Raw genomic sequence first — 27,796 nt, forward strand, 5'->3', positions numbered from 1 at the left:
ATCAAGGCATTAATTCTTGTTTGGATGCAAGAGCAATATAAATCATCTGTTCCAAGCTAACAATTTAAAGAGTACACAGTGCATTATGTTAAATAAAGTATTAACACTGAGTAAAGAGCACCTATTAAGGGACTTTGAGACTTCTGGCTCACATTACCTTACACCATTTCTTTAAATAACCTTATTCCAGCTTTTTAATCCCATAATTATTCCACAACTGTATTGTCAGAAAACTCCACTGTTTCTAACAATGTATAGCTGTAAGACATTGTGTGAACCTTCAGTCAAATTCTTGTATTTATTCATGTTATCAGCCTGACCCACATTAGTGACTTATCTTTTACATTTTAACATATATAATATTGTAATTGTAAGTTGATTAAAAAAAGTGTACTTGATGATCTAAATTTCTGTTTTTTAAAACAAACTGCTGAAATAAGGAAGAAAAAATCAGATTTTACTTGTGCATGCACAGACATGCATCTACATGTATACACACACACTATTTAATACATACTTGTGATGTGTCTTCACTCAGTCATTTAGCAGCCTTCTTCCCAGTCACTTTCAAAGTCTGTAGATCAACTATCTGAGGCTCTTCTTCCATGACCTTCGTTTTCTTTGCAATATGTTTCCTCTTGATCTGTTCCCAATTTCAGTGGATGTACTAGGACGGCTATTGTACAGACACTTGCATTAGACATTGCTACAGAATAAATTTAGAGCTTGAGATGCTGAGAGTGTAAGAATTCCTTAGTGGTAAGGCTGAACTCTACAACAAGCCATGACTCTATTAGCATGGGCCAGCATGTCCTCTTGTGAAGGGTATTGTAAAAGAGAAGGATTGAGAATATGAGGGTAGGCTTTTTGTACCTTCCCCGTTTCAGCTGAGAATTACTGTTGTGAAATGTAGCTGAACCTTTGCTTTGAAGAGTCCAAGGGAGAACATGCATACTTGTGTTTCAGAACTCAGTCCCAGCTTAGACAAGAAATTCAGAAGTGTGCCCCATCACTGCTGGCTTTCAGTCGCTCTGAATAGGATCTCCCTCTAGCTGTGCTCACAGTTCCAGGTGTGAGCAAATCCATTTGAAAGTACCAGGGGAAGAAAAAGACAGTAAAAAGTTTTTGCATTTGTCTGGTCATTATTACACCAGACTATGAACAAATGTAACTAATTCCAAATGCTTCAGACACTCAGTTCGTATAAACATTGCAAAGTCTGGAAGGGTACACAAGGACTCTCAGCCTGGAAAAATGGTGAGGATTCACTTGCTGGGTCACTAGCTCCAGCTTCCACACACATTCATGTCAGGACCTCAGCTTCTGGATGAAACCAGAGTAAGTTGCCAACAACAACAGACAAGAGATTGCTAAATGTTTCCCATCCTCAGGAAAAATCTAGCTCAGATAGATACACCCTGAAATTTGGACCACAGTTCAGATCTGTTCTTATTTTGTCTGGTCTCTGCCTGCTTTATACACCTGAAGAATTCAGATTCTTACTTATATTTGCCAAAACAATGCTAATACCAAGTCGAACATGAACAATTTAAAATACAAGTCACTGGATGCTGGTCTAAACTGGAAAAGAAAATCCCAAACCAACAAACAAACAAGTGAAAATCAGTAAGCCTAGCCCTAAAGAAGATGGCTAGAGTTACTTGGGCAGTGTAAAATTACTGATACTTACTATTGTAAGCATGAAGGTTATGGAGCTCCTTTAGCTTCCAGAATTTATTCATTAGACCCACCTATCTCCTTATTTTCATATACTAAACACTAGACCTTGGAGATGGAATTTCTTCCTTCATATAGACTTTTATAGACTTCTGGTGGAGTCCTACTTCTTGGCTGAATCCTATGTGTCAGTTCAAGAGACCAATACATTCATATGCCACAGAGATGCAAAGAGGTAAACGAACATGGTTTCCCAGACTCCTTTGCCTGATTTTCTATTGAGTGGGAACAGGTCTTCAACAGTTTTGACTACAGCACAAAGATAATAACGCTGCAATTAAGTTTTCTTTAGCTATATGGGGTTGAGAATACTGTTAAAAAAATATTAAGGAGAAGTGGGGAAGAAACTAAAAGCCCTTGTTGCCAAGTTGGGATTTTTCCAAACATTTCCAGTTCTGTGCATCAACAGAACACATCCATGCTAATTTCCTTCTGTGCACATAATGTGCACTGTTTGGGCCAGTTGCTAACACAGGACAGGGAGAGGCTGAAGCCTTTCTAAGAGTGTGTTCATTTGAAAAGGTGTTTATTCTGTATATTACATCAGTTTTCCACTGAGGATTGTTTTGTTCTCAGTGTTCCTCTCCGTTAACCAATTTGGAACCAAGGCCTGATCTTCCGCTTCTCTTGCAGTTTGCCTTCAGAGTCTTCTCCTTAAGAAAATTATGCATGGAAATTCCTTTTTACAAGCTTTTGCTGAAACCACAAATCTGTATCTGAAATATATACTACTGAAAAATTTTGCCCAAAGCTTTGTCTTGGCTATATAAAGAAATTATAGGTGTGGACCAATTTTTGAATTAGCATGAAAACTGCTTTTATGTGTATATGAGAAAGGCCTTTGAAACATCTTGCCAAAGGCTTTTTTGTCTTCTGGTTGTTATAAGAAAACATGGTTGCCCAAAAGAAAAAACCTGATCATGGTTCCACCTTAATCAGATTCACAATCGTGTCCTAATGCAATTTGTCCTAATCCATTTCTAAGGAAGACAACCACTTATGATTTGGAAAGATGTGTGGGAATAAATGTGGCTATATGGAAATCCCCTGAGTCCTTTATTTACTATATTTTACCAGTTCATAAAAAAATCGTAATTACATTATAGAGAAGAAGGCATTATAAATGCAATGTATATTCTAATACAAAACCCCCTCTACCCGGGTGTCCTACAGTCAAACTGTGCTCAGTTTGCAATCTCACAATGCATTTTATATCTCTGTGGCTGGTTTTAGAGTAATGATGCCATGCTTAACACATTTTAATACTGATAACACATTTCAGCACATAGCTGAAAATGATGCTATGTTTGTTTTGTTTGGGAAAGGACTACCTTCTGCTTAGTGTGACAGCAAATTGCCCTTGCAGCAAAAGAGATAATTCCTTGGTGCCCAAGGAATAAATTAATTAATACTTGTGCAAATATCTATACATTCATCCATACACAAACCCCTACATATTTATTTCATGAAAATTACATTCTCCAGAGAACGAAGAGACAGTTCAGTGTGTTCAGGAATCTGTTTAGACTACCTACCCCCCCATACACATGCATCTCAGGAAGTGAAGGGTGGGATGGGAAAGCGTACAAGAAAACACTTAAGAAAATATTTAGCCTTATTCATATGACTATTCCATTGGAATTGTGTGAATAAAGTTAACCATAACTGTTTTGAGGACTGAGGCCCTAAAATAATACAGAGGAGTTCCAAATGCAAAATGTTCTAGGTTTATTTGCACTGAAACTCTTTCATGTACTGTTTCCCTCCATACACACCTATTAAAATATTATAAATATTATTGTTAAGAAAAAAGTTGATATAAACAGTACTGACTATAATAAATGGCATAAACCTGAGGCAGGGCAGCAATGTAAATAATCAGAGTCTTTCTATTTACCCATTTGTAATAAATAGGAGATCATGTAACTCATGAAATCATAATTATCCAACATTTCATCATTTGTTTTTTACTTGAAAAGTTTGGGAAGGAATGTTTTTCTTTTGCACACTCACATCTGAGGATGATCATTTTTTCTTTAGCTGGTGAAAACTGAGGTCCTAATTCAAAGCACATCATCTGCCCTAAGCTTTTTATCGGGTGATTGGTTTCATGTAAAAACTGGAAAAGTTGTGCTGATGAAGAAACTATGGCCTTTCATGTACCAGTCAGAGATTTTTTTTGTTTATTTGTTTGCCTGATGAGAAACAGCCCTCCACTGAAGTCAAAGTTTTATTTTATTCAGGACTTCAAGATAGAAGAAAATGGCCCTGTTCCAAACAGGAGCAAAACCTAAAATGGTGAAGTTGCCCCTGAATGAAAATTTCATTGCTTGTTCAAAACACATTGATCTTATTTTGTGCAGCTATAATGTTAAATAAGACAAATGGGAAGAAAATAAACCGAAAAGCTGACAACAATTAAAAATCTGTTTGAATCCCACAATATCAAAGCAATATTTCAATGTGAAATTGTTTTTAAGATTTTCTGAATAAAAGTCATATTGGAAAGTGTTTCAATTCTTATAAATCAGCATATTCAAAAGCAAAATTTCTTCAAAGCATTTAAACAAAACCCAATAGAAAATTAAGTCCTTCATTAAAAGGACAGAATGTTAGATTTTCCCTTTCTTTTTTAATTATTTACTTTTAAACACACAGAAGTGCAATATTCCCCTTGATGTTCTAATGTTTCTCTATGTAGTGCACCATAAGACTGAAAAAAAAATTGATGTACCCCTTGTAAGCTTCTAGTTACTGTCAGCATGAATTTTGGCATTCAGAAAACCTCATGCCTTAGCAGTAGCATTACCAATCAGAGGCTCAGGCCCAAATTCAAGTGTGAAAAAGGTGCACTATAAGAACAACTTTAACAGTAAAACAAAAAGGACTGATTAGATGCCTCTAATGCATAAGCAGAATCTGAAGTAATTCATAACAACTGAATGCAGTTTAGTTTCCAAGAAAATACAGTCTCCAACTTGTTTACAGTCGAATAGAAAGTGAGACACAATACGTTTTTGTTTCAGTACGCTGCACCAGTAAGTCTCTAAACTGAAGTCCTAATTAATGTGTGAACCAAACATTGCAGCAACTAAAAACATCTCCTTTCAAGTTATTATATACACAAAATGGAAGTGCTCTCCTTTGATTTTTGTTGTTGTTATCACTTTGGTTTGTTATGGGGTTTCCTTTTTTTTTTCTACATAGGATCTTGTTTTTATTTAAAAAATCATTTCTCCCCATGTATTTTGTTTCAACGTTTGGAATATATTTCTTATGCACATTTCACACCACATGTAGGCCTGGACACCATCACTGGTCTAGACAATACCACTGGGAAAACTTTGTTGTCATATGACAAAAAGAAACTTTTTAATGTTGAAGAATATTAGAACTAGTACAGAAATGATGTGTTCTGAGCTGATAGGCAATGACCATTCAAAAGTAAAAAATTTAATCAGATATGAAAATAAACATACACTTAACTTGAGACATTTTGGAAAGAAAGTTTTTCAAAGAATGAAACATTCAATACTTTCTGAAATAGGGCCTTCTTTACACTAGATGTTAAAAAAAAAACAACCCCAGGTCTCCAAAAATATTTTTTCTTATTTTTTTTTAATATTTAATTTTAGATTTATTAAATCTGAAAGTTGCAGACATAGTTTTTGCAAACTCAGCATGCTCAATAAGTAACTTTGAGTACCTTTAACAAGACAAGACTGATTTTCCTATTCAGAAGATTAATTTCTCATTGCTGTTGTCGTATAAGTACAGGCCTGTTTTCTTTTGTAATAAATAAAGCTGAAGTCAACACATGTAACCACCGGTATAATACGTGCATGTTATGAAACTTGCCCTGACTCAAATCCGTTTAATGGTTTTCCACTGAAAATTCAACATCTGCCAACACCACACAAATCTTGATAACTGATGTCATCGTGAACCCATTAAGCCTTGGTTTTTTAACATGTTAGGAAAACAAAGGGTTTATGGAAGACTGCTAACAGAGAGCTAAATCCTGGAGCCCTTATTCAACAGTAGGGATTGTTCCTTAAGTAAGGTGTGAGTAAGAACATCTTAAGCCTGGCAGAATGTAAGCAAGCTCTTGTTCCACATTAAATTTAATTAACCAAGTCATTCATGAAAATGACACCGTAAGATATGAAACCTGTCACTGCAAATCACCTTTCGTCACTGAGGTTGATTTGGGAATGCATGTCCTGCCACACCAGCTACTAGCTTTGATGTGTCACAGCTGTGATGCTGAAGCAAGGAAAAGCCATTTAAATAGAGGGGGAGCTTTGGAGGAGTAAGACATTTTCCCCTAAGGATCTGAAACTTCTCAGCAAAGGCCATCCAGAGATACATATTGAATAAAAAGGTCTTCATACTAAAAACTCGTAATATGCCTGCAGGATCCCTGTAGCGGGAGCTAAAGGAAAAGCTGTGTAGTGTTGAAACAGTAAGGAGCATCCATCCAGATAAAGAAGGAATCCCATATTATCTCTAGCATCCATACACCTGCAAAACTGATAATGTCTATCCTGCAGTTTGTATCCTGGGCACAGAGGTGGTTAATCAAAGCTACAGCATAAGACCTGTGGGGGCGGGAAAGTAATTTAATTAATGTGCCAGATATCCTTGCCAAAGCTTTTGCCAAGATTAGGTTCAGATTGCAAAGAAATCTCCAAGAGAAGGATAATTCTCAACACCTGCAGGCACTTTTATTAGCTGCTCGCACAGAATAGAAAACCTTATGTTAAAGTATTTGTCTCTGCTCTACCAAACTGACCTCACATGCTTTTATCTGGCCATAACTATAAGCAGATTTTAAAGCAGGCTGCAGAAGAGATTGCTAATGGGCAAGTGCTCTGTGGCAAATCCACTTGAATAAAGTAACCTGCGGATGGAAGCAATCATAAAAAGCTATTCAAAAGGGGACGCTGTCAAAACAAGGGTAGATTTGGGTACACAATGGAGAGAGAAAGTGAGAGAGATCACTAGGATCTTTAACACATCCAGAAGAGGCATCCCCCTAATGCAGGATTATGCTAGATTGATCCAGGTTCAGGCCACCAGGGCAGAACCTTGGCTTTGTTAATGGGAATAGAAAAAGTCCCCCAAAACCTCTAAATCTTTTTCTCCTGAAACAACTTCAGCAGTGTTTTTGTTTGTTTGTTTTGGAGTTTCTAGTTGTGTTTGTCTGTTTTTTGTTGCTTCAGGGAGTTTTGCTTGTTTGTTTCTTTTTTTTTTTTTTTTCCGGAGGTAGTTGATTCTACAACAGTGGAAACAAGGGTCAAAATTTGAATGCATAACCACAATACTTTTAAGGAAACTAAACCTCAGTAAACACCTGATGTGTTTAGAAACATATTACAATAAATCTAGGAAATTATTATGTTTTGGTACTGCATAATATGACTTCTCTCTAAAAGAAATTCAAGTGAATTTAAAGGTTTGTTTATCTGTATTTTGTTGTGAAATAATTTGTTTCTATCTGAAATGAACAGTTACAACTGTCTCGTGGAGGCTTGTCGAATTGTTATTCACTCTTGATCCAATGATACGTATTTTCTGCACATGTAAACAGGCAGACACATGCATAGACATGTGCAACACAATTTCTGCAATGATTTGTGGTGATGAAACATGAATTCTCAAATGTTCATCATTCCACACACTTGAAACAGTCTCTCTTTAATCTTGGATAATGTTTTATCCATTTAAGTTGTTTTTTTTTCTGGGATTCAAAATACTCCTACCTTTTTCTCTAGACAGAAAAACAGCAAAAGGGCTCTGATTTCCATTCTTTTAGCACTAATGAAACAAAAATACTAGCAATAATAAAAAACATCTGTGACTTCGGAAAATATAGTAAAAATCTTTAGATTTTTCAAGAAGTGGCCTTGAAATATTGCCCTGAGCTTTGGTGGTCTTATTGCTCTGGTTGCATTTCCTTGTTCCTGTCTCAGCTGCACCAGAATCCTTTTAAATAAAATGTTAATGACAACTCACAGCTCCATAATTTCAGATCAGATCCTCCCCTCTTCACTCATGCTAACTAGTACCTTATTCTGCAGGAGTCTAAGTCACCTAAATCAGTGACGATGACAATGAATAAATGTCCAGGAAACATCTGGAAAACTGCAATGAGTCTAAACTTAACCTCATCTATCCTTACATTTTCACCTAGCAAACATCACAAAAACAGTGAATCATCCTAAGCAGTGATTGCCATTTACATGAAGTGGGGTAATTTATGGCAAGGGCTGCATGAGGTAAGAAGAGCAGAGCTGTGACAGAGCCCTGCCACTTGCAGGCATTTGCAGAGGAAATGTAGACCCTAAAATTCAGGAGGCACAGCTCTCTCACAGTATCTGACAGTATTAGCAAATGATCTAACAGCTCACACGCAGCTCCTGGGCAGATATATCAGTTCAGAGCTGATGTCGCTTTTAACTTTCAGAAAGATGAATATAGTCTTAATTACAACTAGTTTTGCCCACTTTATACACTATGAATCTATAACTATGACTAGCTTTTACAAAGCAGATAACGAAAAAAAATCAAAATCAGTGGGATATTCCTAGAGGTATTCATGCTCATCCTGGAAGATAAAATTGCTGCTAGGGTTTTTTACACTCTACTTCTGAATTTTCTGAGTCTCGAGGAAAAGAGAGTTCCAGCACTCTCCACACTCCAAATTCAAGGTGATGACCTGCCATTATGTTACAACTTACAATCTTTTTAAACCTATCCCTAGGATTTTACTTTGAAAACAATTCTTTATATATATATTGAAGATATATATATTGTATATATATAATCTTTTAAAAGACTGAACTTAACATTTAGTGCACCATTTCAGTACAATAAATATCAAAGACAGCTGTGCAGATATCTTTGTTAGCATTGCTGATACAGGTCTCTCTAGATAAGACCTAACTCTTCATCTTGTTACGAACAATGGAATATGAAATGATGGAGTTTTGTAAAATGTAACACGCTTCTGTGTTGTGTGGAATTTGCTTAGGTCCCAGCCCTACAGAGTACATACATCAGAGTTTTACACCTGACTAGTTCTACCAGTTGAGAGAGGCTTACTCGTGCGTATCATGTTAAATGTGAAAATAAGTGCCTGCAGGATCTTAAGGAGCAACATAGGCACTGAAAAGACAGCATAATCTTGATGGGCAAATAACAAACATGTTCCTCTAAGGGGGGGAGGAGGGGAGCCTACCATAACAGCTTCATCAGCGTAAATTTGGTAAACACAGAACCACAGAGGCTGACTGCAATTTTTCCACTGTAAGCCTGACCTATAACTCGTTAACCTACTGCTAAAACAGTATTCACCTCATGTTCAGTTATCCAAAGAACTCAAAGGAAAAAGAAACTGGAATAAATTTTTATTCCCCTCCGCTGGAAAAAGGGCAAGGTATGCTGTATTTGTAGAATTTTATAAACACTAGAAAAAGACTAAAAAAGAATCTGTCACCAACTTATTGAATGGATTCATACGGCACTTGGAATGTCTCATGCTTTTTTTTTGTCCACATTAGTACCATTGAATTGTAACTCTTCTTTGATATTACATTGTTCTCACATAAAAATAAACCAATCCTCCTGAACACCAAAATTGCAAAGGTTCAAGACCAATGACAAAAGTGCTTCTTCTTTATTTCCCTAGGTACTCGCCACCTGCCCCATTGCTAACACTGCTCTTCCTAGCACTTCAGGGTATTTCTGCAAACCCCACAATTACACCAAAATGACTTTTGAATCTTTTCCTAGAACCTGAGTTCATGAATGGCTGTTAGTTTGGGAAGTATTAATGGGAACCATTTCACCAAATACTAATGCTACTTTCTATTTCATGGGCTTGTGCAGAATTTAAGACAACCTAAACCTTAACCATGGTAGTTGGTTTTGCATGGGTTTATCAGAGTCTGTCTTATTGAAGATTGGTCCATAAGTAAAACATCAGGCCTTTTTTTTCCTGTTATTACCCTGACTGTGAGTTGTGTGAAAAATTGTGAAGCATAAGAATAGACCGCTTTAATGGGAATAAAACCAGTACTTCCTAAATTCCTTCAGGAAATTCAGATGGGTGGCTCACTGAGAAATTTCCAAGCAACTGGATGAAGAACTTCACTCCAGCTTCCCTGAACAAGTATAAGCTGTCATTTTTTGAAGAATTTTAGGGTGATTTCTTTCCTTTAATTTTTGTATAAACCTTCTAACAAAAGCACTGCAGTTTCTAGATAAGGGAGTGTAGGTCCTTGTAACCTTGGAAACAAAAGATTACTTTTACTTCCTTTGATAAAATGTAGTTTTTTCTATCTCAAATCCCCCTATCTTATTATTTGTTTTTATTTTAAGGTCACTGAGTTTTCAGAGTGCCCTTTGACAGTAGCAAAAGGCACATGTAAGTTACGGACACACACAGACTAACCAACCTATTACCTTTCCCCTGCTCTGAAAATTGTCTAGATAATAAATATATCGCCATTAAACTCAGAGATTCCTAACCTCTACTTTGCTGTTCTCTGTTTAATTTCAGATCAGAGAAGACTCTTCTTGTCTTGAAACCTGACTGGATTCTTCCAGCCTCTTTAGTTGATGTAAAGAAAGAAAACGCTTCTTCTTATAGTCCTGGGCAGTACTCCGCAAGTCATCTTGGAGATCACAAAGACTATGGAGTTTTCTGGGAAGAATCTTTCTTTCGTTTTTATTTCTGCACTCCAAGCAGATGTAATAAATGCTGCACAAGCACAAATATGCATAACTTTTACCAGTGATTGTTTTTCAGAAGTGGTGCCAAAAATGCAACCTACTGTGATTTGTGTTTTTAAGCTGCGTAACAGAGGCCGATCAGCTCTGCATTTGCAGTCTAGAAGCAAACTCCTGCACTTATACAGGCAAATTCCAGGACTGGATGAACAGTGAGAGCAACCTCTCCATTTCTGTGGGATTTTCTCTACTACCAGATCCAGTTCTATAAAATATGACCTTCAAATGAAGAGGGAACCTAATCCTATTCAAAGTTACACGTGCCTAATTTCAAAGCTTTATGCCTGAGGGCTATCCACACTGAGAGAGATACTGCATGTTGCTCACTCTTCTTCCTATTCACACACTTTTATTGCTGTGATTCAGTTGTAGAAAATAGCTTATAAAAAAGACAGTTTGAGATGTTGTATTCCTTTTTCCATCAGTAAAGCATAGCCAAACAGACACTACAAACAGTATAGTTTCTTTTTGTCTTTCCTCTTCTTAGAAATGCTGGTTTACAATGGGTTAAAAATCTACTGCTAAGCACTGGCCATTTTAAGGTGTATTCTTCTCCCCTGCTGATTTGCCCTCTGACCTTCTGGGGGCCAGGGTGGCTGCAGACTTCATTTTTACTCTATTTCCTGGTCTCTCTCTTGGCTGTGCACTCAATGTTTCCACAGCAGATTAATGACAGCTAATAATATCTGATATATCTGGACATTGCCACATAATGAGTTGCAGTCCCACTGGGTGCCCAAAGTGTCACTACTAACAAATTCACCAGAGCTGCACATAATTAGCATGTAAAGGGAGTGATCATGCAGTAAATCTGGAGGGGAAGATGGATAGCCCATGAGGAAAAAATATAAGGAAAAACTACTGTTCTTAACACTCATTGGTATATGTATGTTTCTTGCCATGAATATTTCCTTGATAACAAACTGTGGACAGGTTACCTTTACAGTAACATTATTCCTTCCACGGCTGATAGGCAGAATTTCATTATGCCACTGCTAATGTTACAATATTTCTGCAAAATGTCACCATATGTAAATTAGGAGAGGTTAGGGTTTCAGTCTTAGTTTTCTTTCAAGATGCACTGTCCCTTTCTGCTATGGCCTAATTCCCTTTTCTTCTAGTTTACAGACATGCTAACATTGGTCCAACCTTGCAAAATGAAATTGGCATTGGAGGACCTTCCTTCTCCAATAACTAAATAATGAAGAAACTCCACTCAGGATGGAGCAATGATATGGAAGTAAAAATGAGCTTACTTGATAAGGTTTCATCCAAAGCATAATCTTTCCTGACATATCAGAACATATCCAATAAAATAAAACAGGATGCATGGACAACGTGAGTTGCCTGACCTGATCTGCACACAGGTCTCTAACTCGTGACCATCTGGCTACCCATCACACCCTAAGTGCAGTCTACAGCCTGGGTGTGGGCAAAGAGGCTTTCCCAGGAGGAGGAGGAGGTCGACAAGGAGCAGATGAATTGTCCTGATGGGCTGCCTTCAGCCTGAAGAGCCCTAAATAGGGCAGCTTTGCTCTAGTTTAAGTCAGTCATTTGTCCTCATTAGAAACCATTGCTCAGCAGTGTTAAAGACTTCATTTTGGTTTGAGGTGGTGACGTTTACAGGCCTTTTGTTTCTTTGACATCTGTGTGGGAAAACTTGCATTTATGTGACTCCAGCTCTGAAGTTCATTTGAGCAATTGCCCAAAATGTGGCTAATTCCAAGTGCAAGGGTTTGGGATTTTTTTAATTATTGTTTTGATTAACAGAGAGGCCTTTGGCCCTGAAGTCTTCAAACTTTAAATTGTCCTTGTTCTTAAGGCACTTCTGTCATTCAGGAGGAAAAAAAGAGTTAACAATGAAGCCTGACTTAAAAAAACTAAATCCAAACCCCAACAAAAAACCAAAAGATATTGCCTATAACACAAATGTTTTCCCATGACAAATAACTATTCAAAGATGTAAAAAATGCACATTATTTTATTTATATAAATTTGTATAAATTTATATATCTATATAAATTGATCAAAATAATACTAATAAAAATTATAATTTATTATATATATATGTTCTAGTTATATAAATTTATGTAAGTATATAAAATCATAGCTAGTTTAGCTTAGTTGAATCTCTGCAGCCACCTTTTGCAGAGAAGATGTTTGGCCAGGAGAGTCTCGTGATCCTCAGGCTGAGCAAGCACGAGCCGACAGAAACAATTTTATATCAAAGGCAGAAGTTTCACGGAGCTCAGGTACCAGCCCGTGTTTGGGATGCTGGTGAGTGCTATCGATAAACCTTGACACTTTTAACAGTGTGAACCGCTATTCAGCAGTGCAGGGATGCACCCTGGAAATAATAGTATCTTCTCCTGCCCACAGCTGCATTCCTATTTCTGTCATTAGTTAAGTGCTCATGAGCTGAGCCCCACAGATCAGCTCATAAGCTCCAAAAATTTCTGTGTTCTCAACTCATAGTGAGTTTCATGCTGGCTCATGTTCTGTTGAAGAGTCACCTTTTGGAGTCATGTGACTTTAAATTTTAGACACTTTTTTTGAAAAAGAAGGTTTCTAAACTACATGTATAAACCCTGGTGATGTTAAAACAGCACAGCTCATTAAAAAGCAAGCATTTCTTTCAAAAATTCTGCAAGTTTTGCACCTTAGAAAGGGAAATCCTATTGAATTTTGGAAGGAAAGAAAAAAGAAAAAAAGAAAGAAATTTAAAATCTTTAACATTTTCCTGACAAGAATCAACTTTATTTTTAATCTCTTGTTCTATTATCTTGTCTCTGCAATCCATATGGTAACTCTCAGCACAATTATTCAAGATTCATCTTTTCACATAATTTCCTTGAATACAAAAAAACCCAAATGAAAAAAAACAAAACAAACAAAACCAAAAATTAAAACAATTGTTTATCTTGTTTTTAATGAAAGAATGATGCTCACAGCCTATCCAGCTCCCACAGGGGCCTTTTTTTATGCAATCTTAATGATAATTAACTGACAGTGATTGATGGAACTGAGGTAAGAGTAGATGCAACTGCACCATCCTAACCAATTCATTTTTCTATTTTTTATGAGCCTTGCTTTATTTCTAAATAATATAAAATGTATTATTTGTCCAATTTAAATTTCACATTTAAAGTTCATCAGAAATGCATTTGCCCAATTGTTTTGTCACCTTGCTGACTGGGATTTCGTATAGTCAGATATCATTCTGTGTCAAGTTTAAGGAAGGTAAGTACTTTTGTATTGGAAAGACATGAAAACATTCACATACATTTCCATAAGTTTTGTAGATAAAAGTATTTCTACTGGAAAATGAGCCCCAGCACACTGAGGCTGTACAGAATTTTTGAATATGTCCACATGGAATTATATTGAAGGGAATATGAGTCTTTTTTAGCTTTGTTTCAAAATACTGTTGTTAGCATTGTAGTCACCTCTAGGGGTACTTTTTATATGCACTGAACTGTATTTCCACAAAATCATCTTTGCTGAAAAACTCCCAGAGTCTCACATCCAACTTTGGTCTTGTTGAATATCACAGCCTCTTATACGTTGTCTAGAATGACTACATGAAATTACATTCTTTTTCCTTATTCTTCAAATCTGTTTTAAATAATTGTTGCTATTCTGCTGGTTGTGTCAGCCTTAAAATTTTGTATATATATCAACTATTTTAAAAGCTTTTGGCAGAGTTCTGTTGCTTTATCAGGAAAATGGTCCAATTTGAAATGTGTATGTTACACAGAAGACTTCATGTTTTGAATTTCTTCATCTGACAGGTGAATTCTCTCTGGTATTTTAGCACTTTTTACATTTAAATGATATTATTTTAACTGCTTTTCTGAAAGAGTCTTTCCTTCTTTTATTGGTTGAAAGAAAAATAAGTTCTTTTTAGACATGCAGTGTTCCCTTAACAGCTTCACTGCCCTTTCAGTGTGTCATTACATATAACAAAATGTACACACAATGCATCCCTTGGGTTTTAAAGCTTATCACGGTGCAGTACTTTCAAAGTGAGTGTTTTATACCATTTGACACCCTGAGGACACATGAGGTGACACCACTGGTCCCTCAGGAGAGACCTCACTGATTTCTTACAGCTCTTACTGATGAAGAAATTAGTCAATAACTATATTTTGTAAATTCTAGCAGCCTTTTCTTTCTTTCCCTCCCATAAGACAGAGGCTGTAGAAAAACTGTATCTGCCTGGGCCTCAAGGCATGTTCAGTTTTTGCCTACCTTTATACCCTCTTGATGAGAGTAACAAATCAAGTTCAAGCATCCTGTACTGAGAGATCCTTCACTAAGTCAGACACTGCTAAGCTCTTACTACTAGGTAAGACTTCCATGGAGGTCTATCAACAAGTCTCAATCATCCATACAGGTTATTGCTCAGGGACAAGGGACACCTCTTTCTGCCCAGGGGCTACCTGCTGTCACTGAAGCATCCTTTTCCAATACAATCAGTGATCATTTGACACACAGGGGACTACCAGACTTCCAGGATTATGGCCAATAAACCTTCCCCGCTGTGAGAAGAACCACTAGTGGCTAAGCATTTTTCAAGCACTGGAGAAGATGGGCAATACATAAATACCTCCTTACTTAAATTATTTTTGAAGAATGCTTTCCTTAAGAATAAGCTGGGAAATGTCGGTCTGTGCATGAGAGAACATATCCCCTGCCTCACGCAGAAATTTCATGGTCTCACTGCTTCACAGACACCTACAAATGGAAAAAAACAATTGCAAGAAAACTGAAGGTGGGGTTTTTTTCCCCTTCAGCTGAAGAACAAAGCAGCAATAACAAATGATTTTGTGTCAAAAGAAGCCTTCCTTCCAAGTGACCTGAAATTAAACATTTCCTTATCACATATTGTGAGTAAAGCAAAAGACATGGAATCATAGAACGGTTTGGGTTGGAAGGGACCTTATCTATCATTCAGGTTTTTTACATAATGAGAAGCAGCACTAATAGGAAAGGCTGAGAAACTCCACACCACTTTCCCCAATTTAAAATGTTAGAGCAATTCTGACTCAAGTTCAAAACCCATCAGGTAAAGGTAGAAAAGGAACTGAGCTCTTCCAAGGTCTAACCTCTGTGATGTTGGAATGGTTGAGAGGCCAGGGTAGCTACATTGTCTGTATTATAAAATTTTAGTCTCAATTTCTTTCATCAGGGAAAATTACTCATGAATATGACATGAATCAGTGCTTTTCAACGAGTTTGTTTCTAATTCTAGGTACCCACCTATCATATCTGTATAAGTAACATCAGGAACATATAGTAATGAAGACAATCATCCAAGTATAAATAACCTCGTATCTGAAACTACCTTAAGTTTCTCCATGACAAGAAGGATTATAAATTGCATCCAGGACTTACAGAGAGAATGATACATTTATAGTCTATGGTACTTTACGTGTGACAAATAACACCTAAGATCATTTAAGATCTATTGCCACAGGGTAAAACATATCCTTAATTTTATGCTGGTGGCTCCTTACAAAAAAGATAACAGACTGACCTTCCAGGTCCCCTGTGTTGAACTATCACCTGATCTCAGCAAGGCATGGGTACAGAATAGTGAACTTCTGCCAGTGGGACCACCTTCGTGTTTTGATACTTTTACAGCTTCTAGTGAAGTCAGTTACCAAGGTGCTTCTTAGTAAGATATGGAGTTCACAAAAGACTTGGATCAAATGGGTTTCAGGACAGAATCTAATTTACCTATACAAGAAGTCATTCTGCTGCAAAACCTAGAGAGACCATCTTATACTGCAGAATCATAACTGCTCTCTTCACTGCCTAAATCAGGCTTCCGCTTTTCTGCTTCAGTCCACAGAACAAGTAAAGATGAAAGAGAAGGGACTTAATCTCATTGTGTCTTTTCTGCTGTTAATTTAGAGGAATATGTTTGAAAGTAGAAACCAGGCACCAAACTACTCTGGAAGCAATAGCACCAATGTTCACTGAAGAGCAATCTGAAAGGATAGCAGAGAATTATGTATTCCAGCCCCTGGTTTTAAACTTCCATGTCTGAAGATTTGGACCAGGCCTGTTTGCCTAGTTCCTGTTGCATGTTCCTGTCATGCAGGCAATGGAAAACCAACCTGACAGCTACAGATAGACGAAGAAATCTGTTGTGACCCCAGTTCAATTTGCAGAGCTGAGATTTTACAGATAAAGATGAACATTCCTCCAACTACAGGTACCAGAAAAATGAACAATATACAAAGCCCGTGTCACTTTCTCTGAGAATTTTCTCTTCAAAACAGAAGTATTTAGCTAAAGACATTTTCTCCTCTCTGAATTTTCCACATGCCTGGAAGAGAGCTCTCTGATTTGAAGCAGAATGCTCACAGGATCATACAAATGTGTGCTCCAATTAATGGGAACAGAGTTCATTTCTACCTCCCTTTGTCCCATCAAATTTCAGGCAAGGTTTTCTAATGTAGTTTGAAGGTGGTTATCAGGCAAGCAACCAACTTCTTTCCAGAGTGGACAATTTAACTCATTAAAATCCCTGCCAGTGTCATGACTGTATACACAATTTTATTCTTACTTTGCTTGCCAAAATAATATCTAGCTAGGTACAGATGTTCCAGCTTCCATGTTGTTATACCTATTTGAACAGGCACTCATGAATTTTGAGCCAGTGTTACTTTGCCATCACCTAATATAGGGAATTTGGAAGAATGGAAAACAGCCTCTACTAAACTTGGTGATTCATTTAAACAAGTTTTTTTTCAGTAAAGCAAAATTTGTACCAGTCTACATCCCAATTGCCTCAGACAAATCTGCCATGATTTGTAATTACATTATTATTTTAAATTAATCCATCCATGAATTACAGTTGTCTTTTGTTTATTCACTTGTTTAGACTGGTCTAAAAAAATGAGCAAAGCTTTCAGCCATTTATAATAAAGGCAAAATGACCAAAAAGACCTGATTTTTTTTGTTTGCATTAATGAGTTCATCCCAAAATATATATGCAATAATATAGGAAATTAAGTTATAAATGTAGGGATGTGCTCCGAGACACCATGAAAATCTGCATGCAAATGCATAATAATCACAAATCTACATTATTACAATATTAAAAAATACCTACAATTAAATTATCATGTGGAAATAATCATAATGTTATTGGAAACTCAATTATTGTGGCAACCCTTGTCGGGGAATTAGCAGGCTATGGCAAAGGCAAGTCAGACCTGAATTCATCAAATATATATTATCACAATATTACATGTTCACTTCGATTCCATGCAAAGACAAACATCCTCACTCACTAGTATCTGCTCAATGCATTTGTATTATTCATGAACAACTCTGTGATCTATTATACATACAAAACTGATTGTACGCTGCTTGCCGGAGGCTACAATGCAGAGACACAGAATTAATTTTATTATATACACATGCATGATAATTGTGTAGAATTCGGTCAAATATCAAACTCTGCTCCTGTGCTCCATTATTTTACTTTCCAAAAAGAGGTCTAAGGTCAGCAGCAATTTCTCTTTGGTGACAGTGAAACTCTTTGTCATTTAGAGCAGAAAGTTCCTGGGTACTAACGAGCCTGGAGCTGTGATGAATGGTCACACATTCCCTTTCCTTTCCAACCCCCACCCATCAAAGGGAAAATGTAACTTTTATTGAGATTCTCAAGAATGCCTTGCCACTCACGCACACAGAAGTCACTTTGGACTGGGGACTTAGAGACTTGATTTGTCAGAGATGGAGGCAACTTTTTTGTTTGTTTTGTTGACTTGGCTAAAACTGTGTGAAAAGATGAACAATACAAGGAAACTTGCAGCTGTAGGAAACATTATTTTCAAGACATTTAAGTGAAACCTCCAAAAGTGTTTTCACAGGACAACCTCCCCTGTTTTAAGTTTTCACTAAATTAGAAAAAACAAACCTACCTCCCCTTTCTTCAATAGCACAAGAGATTGATAGGAAGGCCTTTTTCCTCTTCTTCCAAGTCTTCCAAACATTTTGCCAGAAAGGCAAAGATTAGTGCCGCACAAGGCATTGTTTGAAGACACCAGGAGATAGAAATTAATCAAAATTGAGAAGGGACTTGAACAAGACATACCACCTCAAACTCTTGGCCTGGATTCAAGTGTCATTGAAAGTCAACAGGACAATCAGTATGTTATAATTTAGATAGAAACCAGGTCTAGGAGCAAGTTGTATGTGTAAATTTTGGCAACAATAACTAATGTCACTCAACTTCAGAGATAGGTGTCAACTCCTATGTACTGCAACTACACAAACAACTTTTAGCACCATCTAACCTAATGATCCAAAAGACTTTTTTCAGGAGCAAGAAAAAGAAAAGGTCATCTTTAACTGAAGAAAAAACTTGTGCAGTGTGTAATTCTCCATGCTGCACTAAAAATCAAACTCTGAGACATCTTTTCCTGTAGTTCCAGTCACTCCCATTATCCAATCATCCTCCAGGTTTTTGGCAGTCATGCTCATCCAAATCTGTGAGCTTTAAGAATAAGGAACATGTACTCCTTACTCATTGCATCTGGAGCAGGGTCTCATTCAAGCATATCCCAAGCCCACCTCTGCATTACTGCACTTCTTTCAACAGTCATAAACAAAAGGTGCTCTCCAATGCATTTATATTCTAGATTTACAACATTTATAGAAATAAACTGTAACAAGGACTCTAAAGGGTTTCCCAAGCCTACTTGATCCAGGGGTGATTTAAACAACCTCATCTTTAAATCTATCTTTTGTATGCTTATGCCCAGAGTCCATAATTTTCAATGTTTAAAGAACAATGCAGGGTGATCCGCGTTTAATATTGCATGGCTCATAAGTTTACCACAATATCATAAATTTACTATAAATTGGTAAAATCTTCACTGTCCTAATAAGAGAATGTGATAGACACACATGAAAATCTCAGGAAGGAGGAACTGAACTAATCCCTTGCACAGCTCCATCACAAGAGGTAATAATTGAACATTTTAAGGTGGGCCATTGATCTTGTCTGACTTGTAACTATCAACAACAAAAACAGCAAAACCACAGTTCTGAAGAGTCTCCAGGGCAGCAGTTTAGTTTAGCTAACTGAAATGCTGGAGATGCAGAAGAAAAGCACTTTGTTAAAGAACACGCCAGTAATGCATTTTGTCACTTAATTGTCCATAACTCCATTCTGTTCTTGAAGATTTCTGGTTTTAGGTAGGCACAAGCTACAACATTTTTAGTGGTAACAAGTATTCCAAGAGAGCTGACACCTTTTAAATATCCCACTCTTTCATAGTAAACCCATTATTATTTTCGACCATTTGAGAATTAGGTGAGCAGCAAGACTTTAAGGCTCAGGCAGCATCATTTAACTTCAAGCTTGCTGTAAAAGTAGGTAGCATAACTGTCAAATTGCAGAAAAGATTTCTCATGGACATCGTTATTTTGACAGGTTCTGGAAGACAGGAAAGATAATGGGGAGAAAGGCACTCCCAAAACTACTTATTTTGTCATCAGTACCCAAGACCAGTGAGACCTATGTGAGTTGAGTTTAGACAAATATACAAATTTTGAGAAATTTAGTTGAACCTCATCCAAACTACCAAACGTCTTAAACACATAAGGAGGTTGAACAATTTGGAAGGACAGACTTTCATTAAATCTAAGACTGTTGCTCTGCCCAGTGTGCCTGAAACCACCTCTGTGAGTTACCCATGGCATTCTGTCACTTTCTCACTGACCTTCAACTTCCAAAACATACAAACATATCTAAGGAAAAAAACCATAGCTGTTAAGCCACATTTTCCAAGTTTCTAAAACAAACTGATTTTAAAAATCATATTGTGTTTAATTGGTTTGTCCAACTTCACTTATTAGTAGCCACACCAGAAGCACAAGCTAAACAGCAAATTGTTGCAAAGACTGATGTTATTTCCTCGGTTAATATTTATTTTGCATGTATCCATAAATGTACTAAATGGAAAGAATGAGCATGCACAGAATAAGTCTTGGCTTCATTTTCCTGCCAGCTATCAGACATCATTGCTCATGCACAAATCTTGCAGTATTTAATATTCATAATGCTGAAGCATCTACTGATCCTAGTCAGGATCAAGAAATTTTATGAAATGTACAAAACAAAGATTGTCACAGTTCTGCCACAAAGAATTTACAATTGGACAGGTTGACAGACTAACTGTTGCTGCAGTGGGTATTATGAGAGAAGTATTCTTTAATGTTATTCTAGCTACTCTTAAATGCAAATGACCCTCTAGGTAGCTCTAAACAGTAATGTAGGGCATTCTTGCAACAAATGCAGGACAATACTGTACTTCAGCAGCTACTGAGGCAAAGCAGTTACTTTGTCTTATCAGAGGTTTTCGTAGTTTTGTTTGTTGGGTTTTTTTATATATTTTTGTTCATCTATTTTATTTCAGTGGAAAGTTACATGATAGTATTAGTCAACCTGAATGTAATTTAGAAGATAATTTTTTTCAGTCCAAAAGAAGTTGACCAACATTAACAATAATATTCATTTTGACTGTCTTTCTAATGGAAACAATTTAATATTTTGTTTCAAAATACAGTAATATTTTTGAGATATGATCCTTCTCCAACGCTTCTTTCCCCAGGAGAGATGACATAATAGTGATTTGCTTGCGTTTGGTTCACATAACACTCACTCTTAACCAATGGCAAAAAGGCTTTTGCAGCTCATGAAATAGCAGGGGGGTGGGATGAGTGTGGAAATAAAAGAATTTTTACATAGCCCTGTTGGCCATGATCAACGTTCTTTTTTGAGAGGCACGTCGAGAAAGAACAGGTTACCTCTGAGATGAGTTTGGTATTTAAGCACTCTTTGGGAGACCTGCACTGCTGAGAGAGAACAGCTTTCCCAAGGCTGAGCAGAGAGCTAGATGGGATCAGAGCTCAGGAGTAATGTTTCTCAGTCACATGCAACCCCCAGCTCTCTTCTGCAGCCCGCTAAAGGCCTCTGGCAACCTGAATTCCCCAAATGAGGCAGAGAGGATGCTCCTTCAAATATCTCCTTGATGCCAAGGATGTTTCTATGGTAATTCTGCATTCAAAGTTACTAGTTCATGCTGCGTGAGAGGCTACATAAGGGCCCAAGGAGATGAATGAACCTATCTAAGGTTGTGCATACCCAGGGGGCTTCCATAATTTTGGGTGCGCAGAAATACAAAGACGGAATAATGACAATGTTGTGCTGCACTTCATTTGTTGAATTACTTCAATACCTTGCTCACAGATGTGTATATGTGAATCTAATCAACCAAACTCCTCATAGACAGCAGAGATTATTTTGAGACATTATTCCTTCTTCTGCTACAGAAAAAAAAGAAGCACCAGCCTTTCATAACCTCTTGAATACAGGGAGGTGTGTGTGCATGCACAGACCAACACCCCTTTCCCATATGCACCAAAAAAAAAAAGGTGAGAATAAGAAGTTTCCTATATATAGCACATTATTCTAGAAAGATAGGAGTATTAATAATAAGCTTGTCTTTTAATGCAGAAAAAAACCCCAAAAACCACCAAAAAACTCTTTGATTGTTTAAACAGTTATTTAAAAGAGAAAAACACCCGCAAAAGAAAAGGTGGCATGATCAGAAATAAACATCTGAAGAATGAGATTTTTCTATACCACTTTAAATCCTAGAAAAATAAATTTTTTCGTACCTTTTCTTCTTGAATTATATTTTGCTTCAGATCTTAAAACTATTCAATTTGCTGTTCAATAATAGGGACTCATATTGCCTTTTAAATGCATAAAAAAAGTTGCATATTTTTGCTTTCATTTTCCCTGTGTGTTTGTTGCATACTGACATCAAATTCCCTGCAGGCATCCTAACTTTGCAATTGGAGAAACAGTGCTCCAGGGTTTTCCACATGTCTAATACACCTGGATAGAAAGTGCTAATTGTCACCAACTTCCATTAAATGACAGCAGTAAGGCACAAAATATGCTTGATTTGCAGATGCTAGTGCTACTGGGAGTTAGCAGTAGATTAATAATTGTGCAGACCTCAAACATTCCCCTGGTGCTGCCAGCCTGGGTTTCCAATGCCACGTCAGATTACAAGGTCTTTGTTTTTACCTTGCTCTCTTGAGGAAATCTGGCTTAGGCAGTTGTACTGTTTCCCTGTGTGTGTGACTGTCCTACCCTCCCACAATAATTTCTGGTCAGTTTGAATAAGTTTTAAAGGAACGTAGAGGTTGCAAATGTACAATGGCCTTAGCAGTTTTGTGAAAAACAGGCAGCTAGGTAGATAGATCAAGTCTGATTTTCCTGCAAGGATACCTGAATCTAGAAAGCCAAATATCCTGGCTTTCTAGATTCATGTATTCTTGCAGGAAAACAAACCCTCATTCTGTTCAAATTTTGTTAACACTGAAAGTAGAAGGGAGATGCATCATACCACATATTCAGCACGCAGCAACCCTGCATCTGACCACCTTTACGGATCAGGTGTCAGACTAGGTTCCCAGTTTTGTGATGATTTTTTCTTTTTACAAACCTATATGCCAAAAAAATTCTCTTTCAGCTTGAGGCTTTGAGTGTGCATCAGGAGTCAACTTCTCGCAAAAGTTCAATCTTGCTCTGGTTTCCTCCAGATAAATTCAGGGGCCCACACTTTACCTTCTCTCATCCCTTCTTGCTCTGCTGCTGTTGCTGTTTCTGTTTCCTCTCTACTCTGAGCGCACATGGGCACGTCCCCTCAGGTATGAGGACACCAACCCTGTAGCATGCAAGCTTGCTGGCGGCTCCGGTGGCATTGTAAAGCTCATTTTTGCATGCAGCAACATGATTACGGCGAAGGTGAGGGCGAGGCTGAGCAAATGTGTTTCAACACTTCTTTCTTGGTATTTATTACCGTGCCATAGCATTCCTGCAACCTGGCCTGCTGTTGCTCCAGCTGCCTATGCAAACTCCTGATGGAGCGCAACAACAGAAGCCGTCGGTACATAGCTAGCTGGAGGCGGTACTTCTCCTTTTCCTCTTGTTTCTTATTTTCTAAGGTCTCCATTACTGTTGTGGTCTTCATCCAAATCACATGGCCCAGACTACAAGAGGCCGTATTGCCACTGGTGCCACTCCCCACCTGCTGTGTGTAGCAGTCCTTTTGGTCAGTCTCAGCCTGTGGGGGTTCGCCAGCCTCGCAGAGCACCCCTGGGACCTGCAGCACTTCTGAACTCGAGCTTTTGGAGCACAGGGAGCCAATGTCCACAGGCTGCAGGTTACCGACTACCACAGGGTACAGCAAGCCACCTAATGATACATCTACAGCTGTCAGATGATGCTCAGCCAACCCAGAGGCTGTCCTCTGGGCCTGGCCACCACGAATCATCTCTGGGCCAGTCAGGGCTTTTACCTGGGCCATGGCCTTGCTGGAGAGGATAGACAGTCTTTCTGGCACCGTTGAGCTTCCCCTGTCTTCATTAAGGCTGGCTAACGAAGGGCTGGCAGTGCAACCAAGGGACGCCGTAACAGTATCATGATTCGGAAATCGATCTTCATCATCACTATTATTTTGGATCTCCTCTTCATCTGTTGGTATTACAGCTACTGTCTCAGCCATTTAGTGCATGAGCTACAGAAACTTTCTGTGGACAAAAGTGGAAGCAAAAGGATTTCATTTCTACATACACACACAAAGAAGCCCAGTGCAGTGACATTTGAAGAAAGAACCTCTCTTTATATTTAAGCAATGGACCTATTACTTTTCTAATAAAGCACAACCCTTGGGTCACTTCAGGCCATTTCTTGTGATTTGCATTAGATGTTCTTCGAGACACAACATTAATCCAATAATAATTAAAATGATATACTGTACTATTAACATTCTCAAATCTTTAAAGGCAAGTGATCTATCCCTGCAGCACTGGCTGTGCTGACTAATTAAACAGAATACAGTTGTAAATGGGCATTGTAAGCACTTCTCCCATTTAAGAAGTGTAGTTTGTGGAGACGGACGAGTTATCAGGATTGATCAGCTTTAGAGAGAGGTGGAGGTACCACAAACAGCAGGTTGCATTTAAATGCCCTCTCCTTGATTAATCTGTCTGCTACCAGTTTGTTTACAAGGTTGCCTTTCCCCCTCCTATTAATTCTAACTGTAGAGATACATTAGCACCACACTAGCCAAAGAGAGGAAAAAGAAATCAAACACTTACCGAGGTTACTTGGGGAAAGGAAAAAAGTTACAGTGCATTGTGGCTATGTATCGTTTTTTCTTGAATGTGAGTCAGCACAATCTGGAACAGAAACATCACAGTGCTGGAGCAGGAGCAGCAACAGCATCACGCAGCATCCACCCAGCAACAACACAGTCAGTCCCAATCACAGAGGAGTGCAGGGCTGTTTTCTTCCTTCTCAATGGGCACTCCTCCCTGGCATGCTGCTTTTATGTCATCTTTGAGCATCAAAATAAATACCAGGATTGGATGACACTTTTTTTCCCACCTAAAAACAGACGTACCTGATTCACCCATTCTAAAAGGGGGCAATACTTATGGCCCTTCCCACCCCTGACAGTCAGCAAGGAGGTAGCACAGCACCAAAAAGAGGGTGAGGCATTCTGGACTCCAGTATGCACTTTTTCCTTAAGAAGGAAATAAACTTAGATAAACTTCAGCTGCGTGCACAAGCTAAACCCCAAAATTAAACAAGCATTCAGCACCAACCAAATGCCTCACATAAAGACGAGTAGAAGCTGTAGATTGAAGTGTTTAATGTATACCCATATTTAATTAGGCTGGCCTAATCTTTAAGAAGCAGCTCTACAACTAAGCCATCCCACAGAACTATAAACTTTATCTTCACTTTTGATGCTTAGAAAAGCTACCTTCAGCATCCTCTCTTGCTTGTAGTGCCAGGAACAAAATTCACAAATAATCTATCTGCACCTACTTAAACAATTCACCATAGGGCATCAGTTGCCCAAGACTTTCTCTACTCCGTTCTGCTAATATAAACAGAAGAAAGAAGCAATCCAAAATGCTACCTAGAATCTTCCTGCAGCTGGAAAAGAATGAAAGTAGATCCTATCTCCACTTCTATGGGTGCTGCAATACAGATAATAATTTTTTTTTTGTATTTCTGTACTGACTATCCATCTTTCTGATGAATCTGTTAGGATATACTTACAAACTTGAACATAGGAAGCCTGGTTAACATAAATTCAGATTTATACCCTGAGGTCTAACTTGAATGCATTTTTTGGTGCAAGAGGCAATTTGCACTGAATTTGTAAAATAAACTAAACTAAACCTGCTGTGCTTATGTGCCAGATCATGCTGCAGATTATATAAATAATACTAGGAAGATATTAATATCCAGTGAGTTAATAAACTCTGCAAGTTTATATCTTGGTGATTCCCATTTATCTGAATCACAAGTTACTGTAATTGAAGAATATAGAATTCAGATAACAGGGATTTTACTGCATTAACACACTGAAAAGGTTCATTGTAATACAGCATTATATGGAGAGCGTTTTAGCTTCAGCTGCTCTCCTCTCCAAAGCACTGTGGGCATATCTCCCTACTACAAAGAGGACAGTGGATGGGTGCTAGGGAGTACCTGATCTCCAGCTATGTCAATACTTTTCTATTAGCAATAGCATTCTGTTCCTCACTTCGACATCAGTAGCAATCTTCTGCAAAATAAGTATTTTCTAGTAGTCTAAGAAAGCATGAAAAAACAGAGTTTTGGTGTTTGTGGTTGTTTTTTGGGGTGTGTCTTTTTGTCTGGTTTGGACTTCTGGTTTTTTTGTGGGTTTTCTGATTTGTTTGTTATTGTGGGTTTTTTTCCCAAGCTCTCTACAGTTTCAATTTTTCAGCAAAATTTTACAGGCAGTACTGTTTGAAGAGATGGGGAGGGGGACAAAAAAGTCATTTTTCCCATCAAATTAAAGTCACCAAAAATAATATTAAATGTTTATAGGTGTGGATCTGGATAGAATAAATAGCATCTGATACAATCAACTAAGCAATAAAACTACAATCAAAACTGATTGAGCTAAATGGCTTTTCATAGAATACTACGACTACGGCTGTAATCTATGAAGCTTAATAGCAAAAAATATTCAGTCCACTGGATTTAGAGAATCAGAACCATACAAATACTGCCAAAGAGACCTATTTATTATTGCTAAAATACAAGTGCCACTTATGGCCAGGGCTGCATGCATTATCATAACAGGGCTGTTTTTATCCTCCTCTCCATTGTTCACAACTTCATAAAATCTTAGCTAGAGCATCAGATGGAAAGGTTCTAGATTCAGTTTCTACCTGAAGGTGAATACATACAGAGCACTTCAGTCAAAAAGATAGAGATGCTCAAGAACGAAAGCAGGAACAAAACCAGTCTTATGGCTGGGAAGACTTATGGAAACCTTTCAGGAGAAAAGACTCTTGTGTAACCAACAGACTGGGGAGCAGGGAACAAGACCACAGCTCACTTCAAAAGGAAACATGTAAATTCTTGTTCTGAGATGAAACAACAATCCTTCTATTCACACAAGACTGTTTCCTTGACAAAGTTACTGCTGCAGTTTATCTCCCTTTTATTTGCAATTTGACAGATCAATAGAGACCTGGAAAGACCTTATGTTAGTTTCTTCTTCAAAAGGCATACTGTGTTGTTTCTCTGGTGAAGAAGCACTTGCTGTTCCACCCAAGAACCTGTTGCAGACAGACTGTTCAATTCCACTTGCTCACTCCTGGACTTATTAATCTATTTGTGGGAGCCTTTCTAGACAGAAGCTGCTTCCAATTTCACAGTGAATACATCTGTCAGTTTAACACACTGGGAATTTCAGGTAGGCAAAAAGAAAGCAAAGACACTCTCAATTGAGGTTCATTGCATTTCATTACCACATTTCACTACTCACAGGTAGATGAAGCTACAGCAGTTTCAAGGTGTAGATAGACCCTGGGGAGCCACCTTCAAGCTGTCAGTCTTGCACACCCCTGCAAAGTCTATGTCAGCAGAGGTTTTTAAACCATCACACTGTTCAAGGTATTAACTACAAGGGGTACTTGGCAACCCACATGCTCATAAGTGTAAGCACGTGTTGTAATGCTTTATGCTTGCAGGCTTATGGAATAAGTGCTTAGCCATCACGGTTGTGTCTTGTATGGCAGCAGAAAAGACCTGGTCACAGGGAAGTCCCTGCAGATAGTAAGGACAACTGTTTCTCCTTTCTCTTCCAATTACAGTGCCATTCTC

The 27,796-nt window shown here is 37.8% G+C and overlaps 1 protein-coding gene and 1 long non-coding RNA gene across 2 annotated transcripts in view; one reads left to right on the top strand and one right to left on the bottom strand.

Annotated features, from left to right (window-relative positions):
* LOC116799961 overlaps positions 1–11,023 on the top strand; it is a 30,372-nt gene extending 19,349 nt beyond the window's left edge. Inside the window, exon 3 of the long non-coding RNA XR_004361149.1 lies at positions 10,304–11,023. This is a non-coding gene — a long non-coding RNA (uncharacterized LOC116799961). The remainder of the gene's footprint in view (positions 1–10,303) is intronic.
* Positions 11,024–22,069: 11,046 nt separating this feature from the next.
* LOC116799958 lies at positions 22,070–24,828 on the bottom strand. The gene is made up of 2 exons (XM_032713436.1): positions 24,739–24,828; positions 22,070–24,168 (listed from the first exon to the last, which is right to left on the bottom strand). Exon 2 carries the CDS (start codon positions 24,141–24,143, stop codon positions 23,373–23,375), a length of 771 nt encoding a protein of 256 aa, XP_032569327.1. The 5' UTR covers positions 24,144–24,168; positions 24,739–24,828; the 3' UTR covers positions 22,070–23,372.
* Between the last annotated feature and the right edge of the window lie 2,968 nt (positions 24,829–27,796).

This window comes from Chiroxiphia lanceolata, chromosome 1, assembly GCF_009829145.1.
Source record: "Chiroxiphia lanceolata isolate bChiLan1 chromosome 1, bChiLan1.pri, whole genome shotgun sequence".
Lineage (NCBI taxonomy): Eukaryota > Metazoa > Chordata > Aves > Passeriformes > Pipridae > Chiroxiphia > Chiroxiphia lanceolata.

Bases quoted from the DNA above. Each gene is read 5' to 3' on its own strand.
- LOC116799958 (XM_032713436.1), bottom strand. From the start codon at position 24,143: ATGGCTGAGACAGTAGCTGTAATACCAACAGATGAAGAGGAGATCCAA.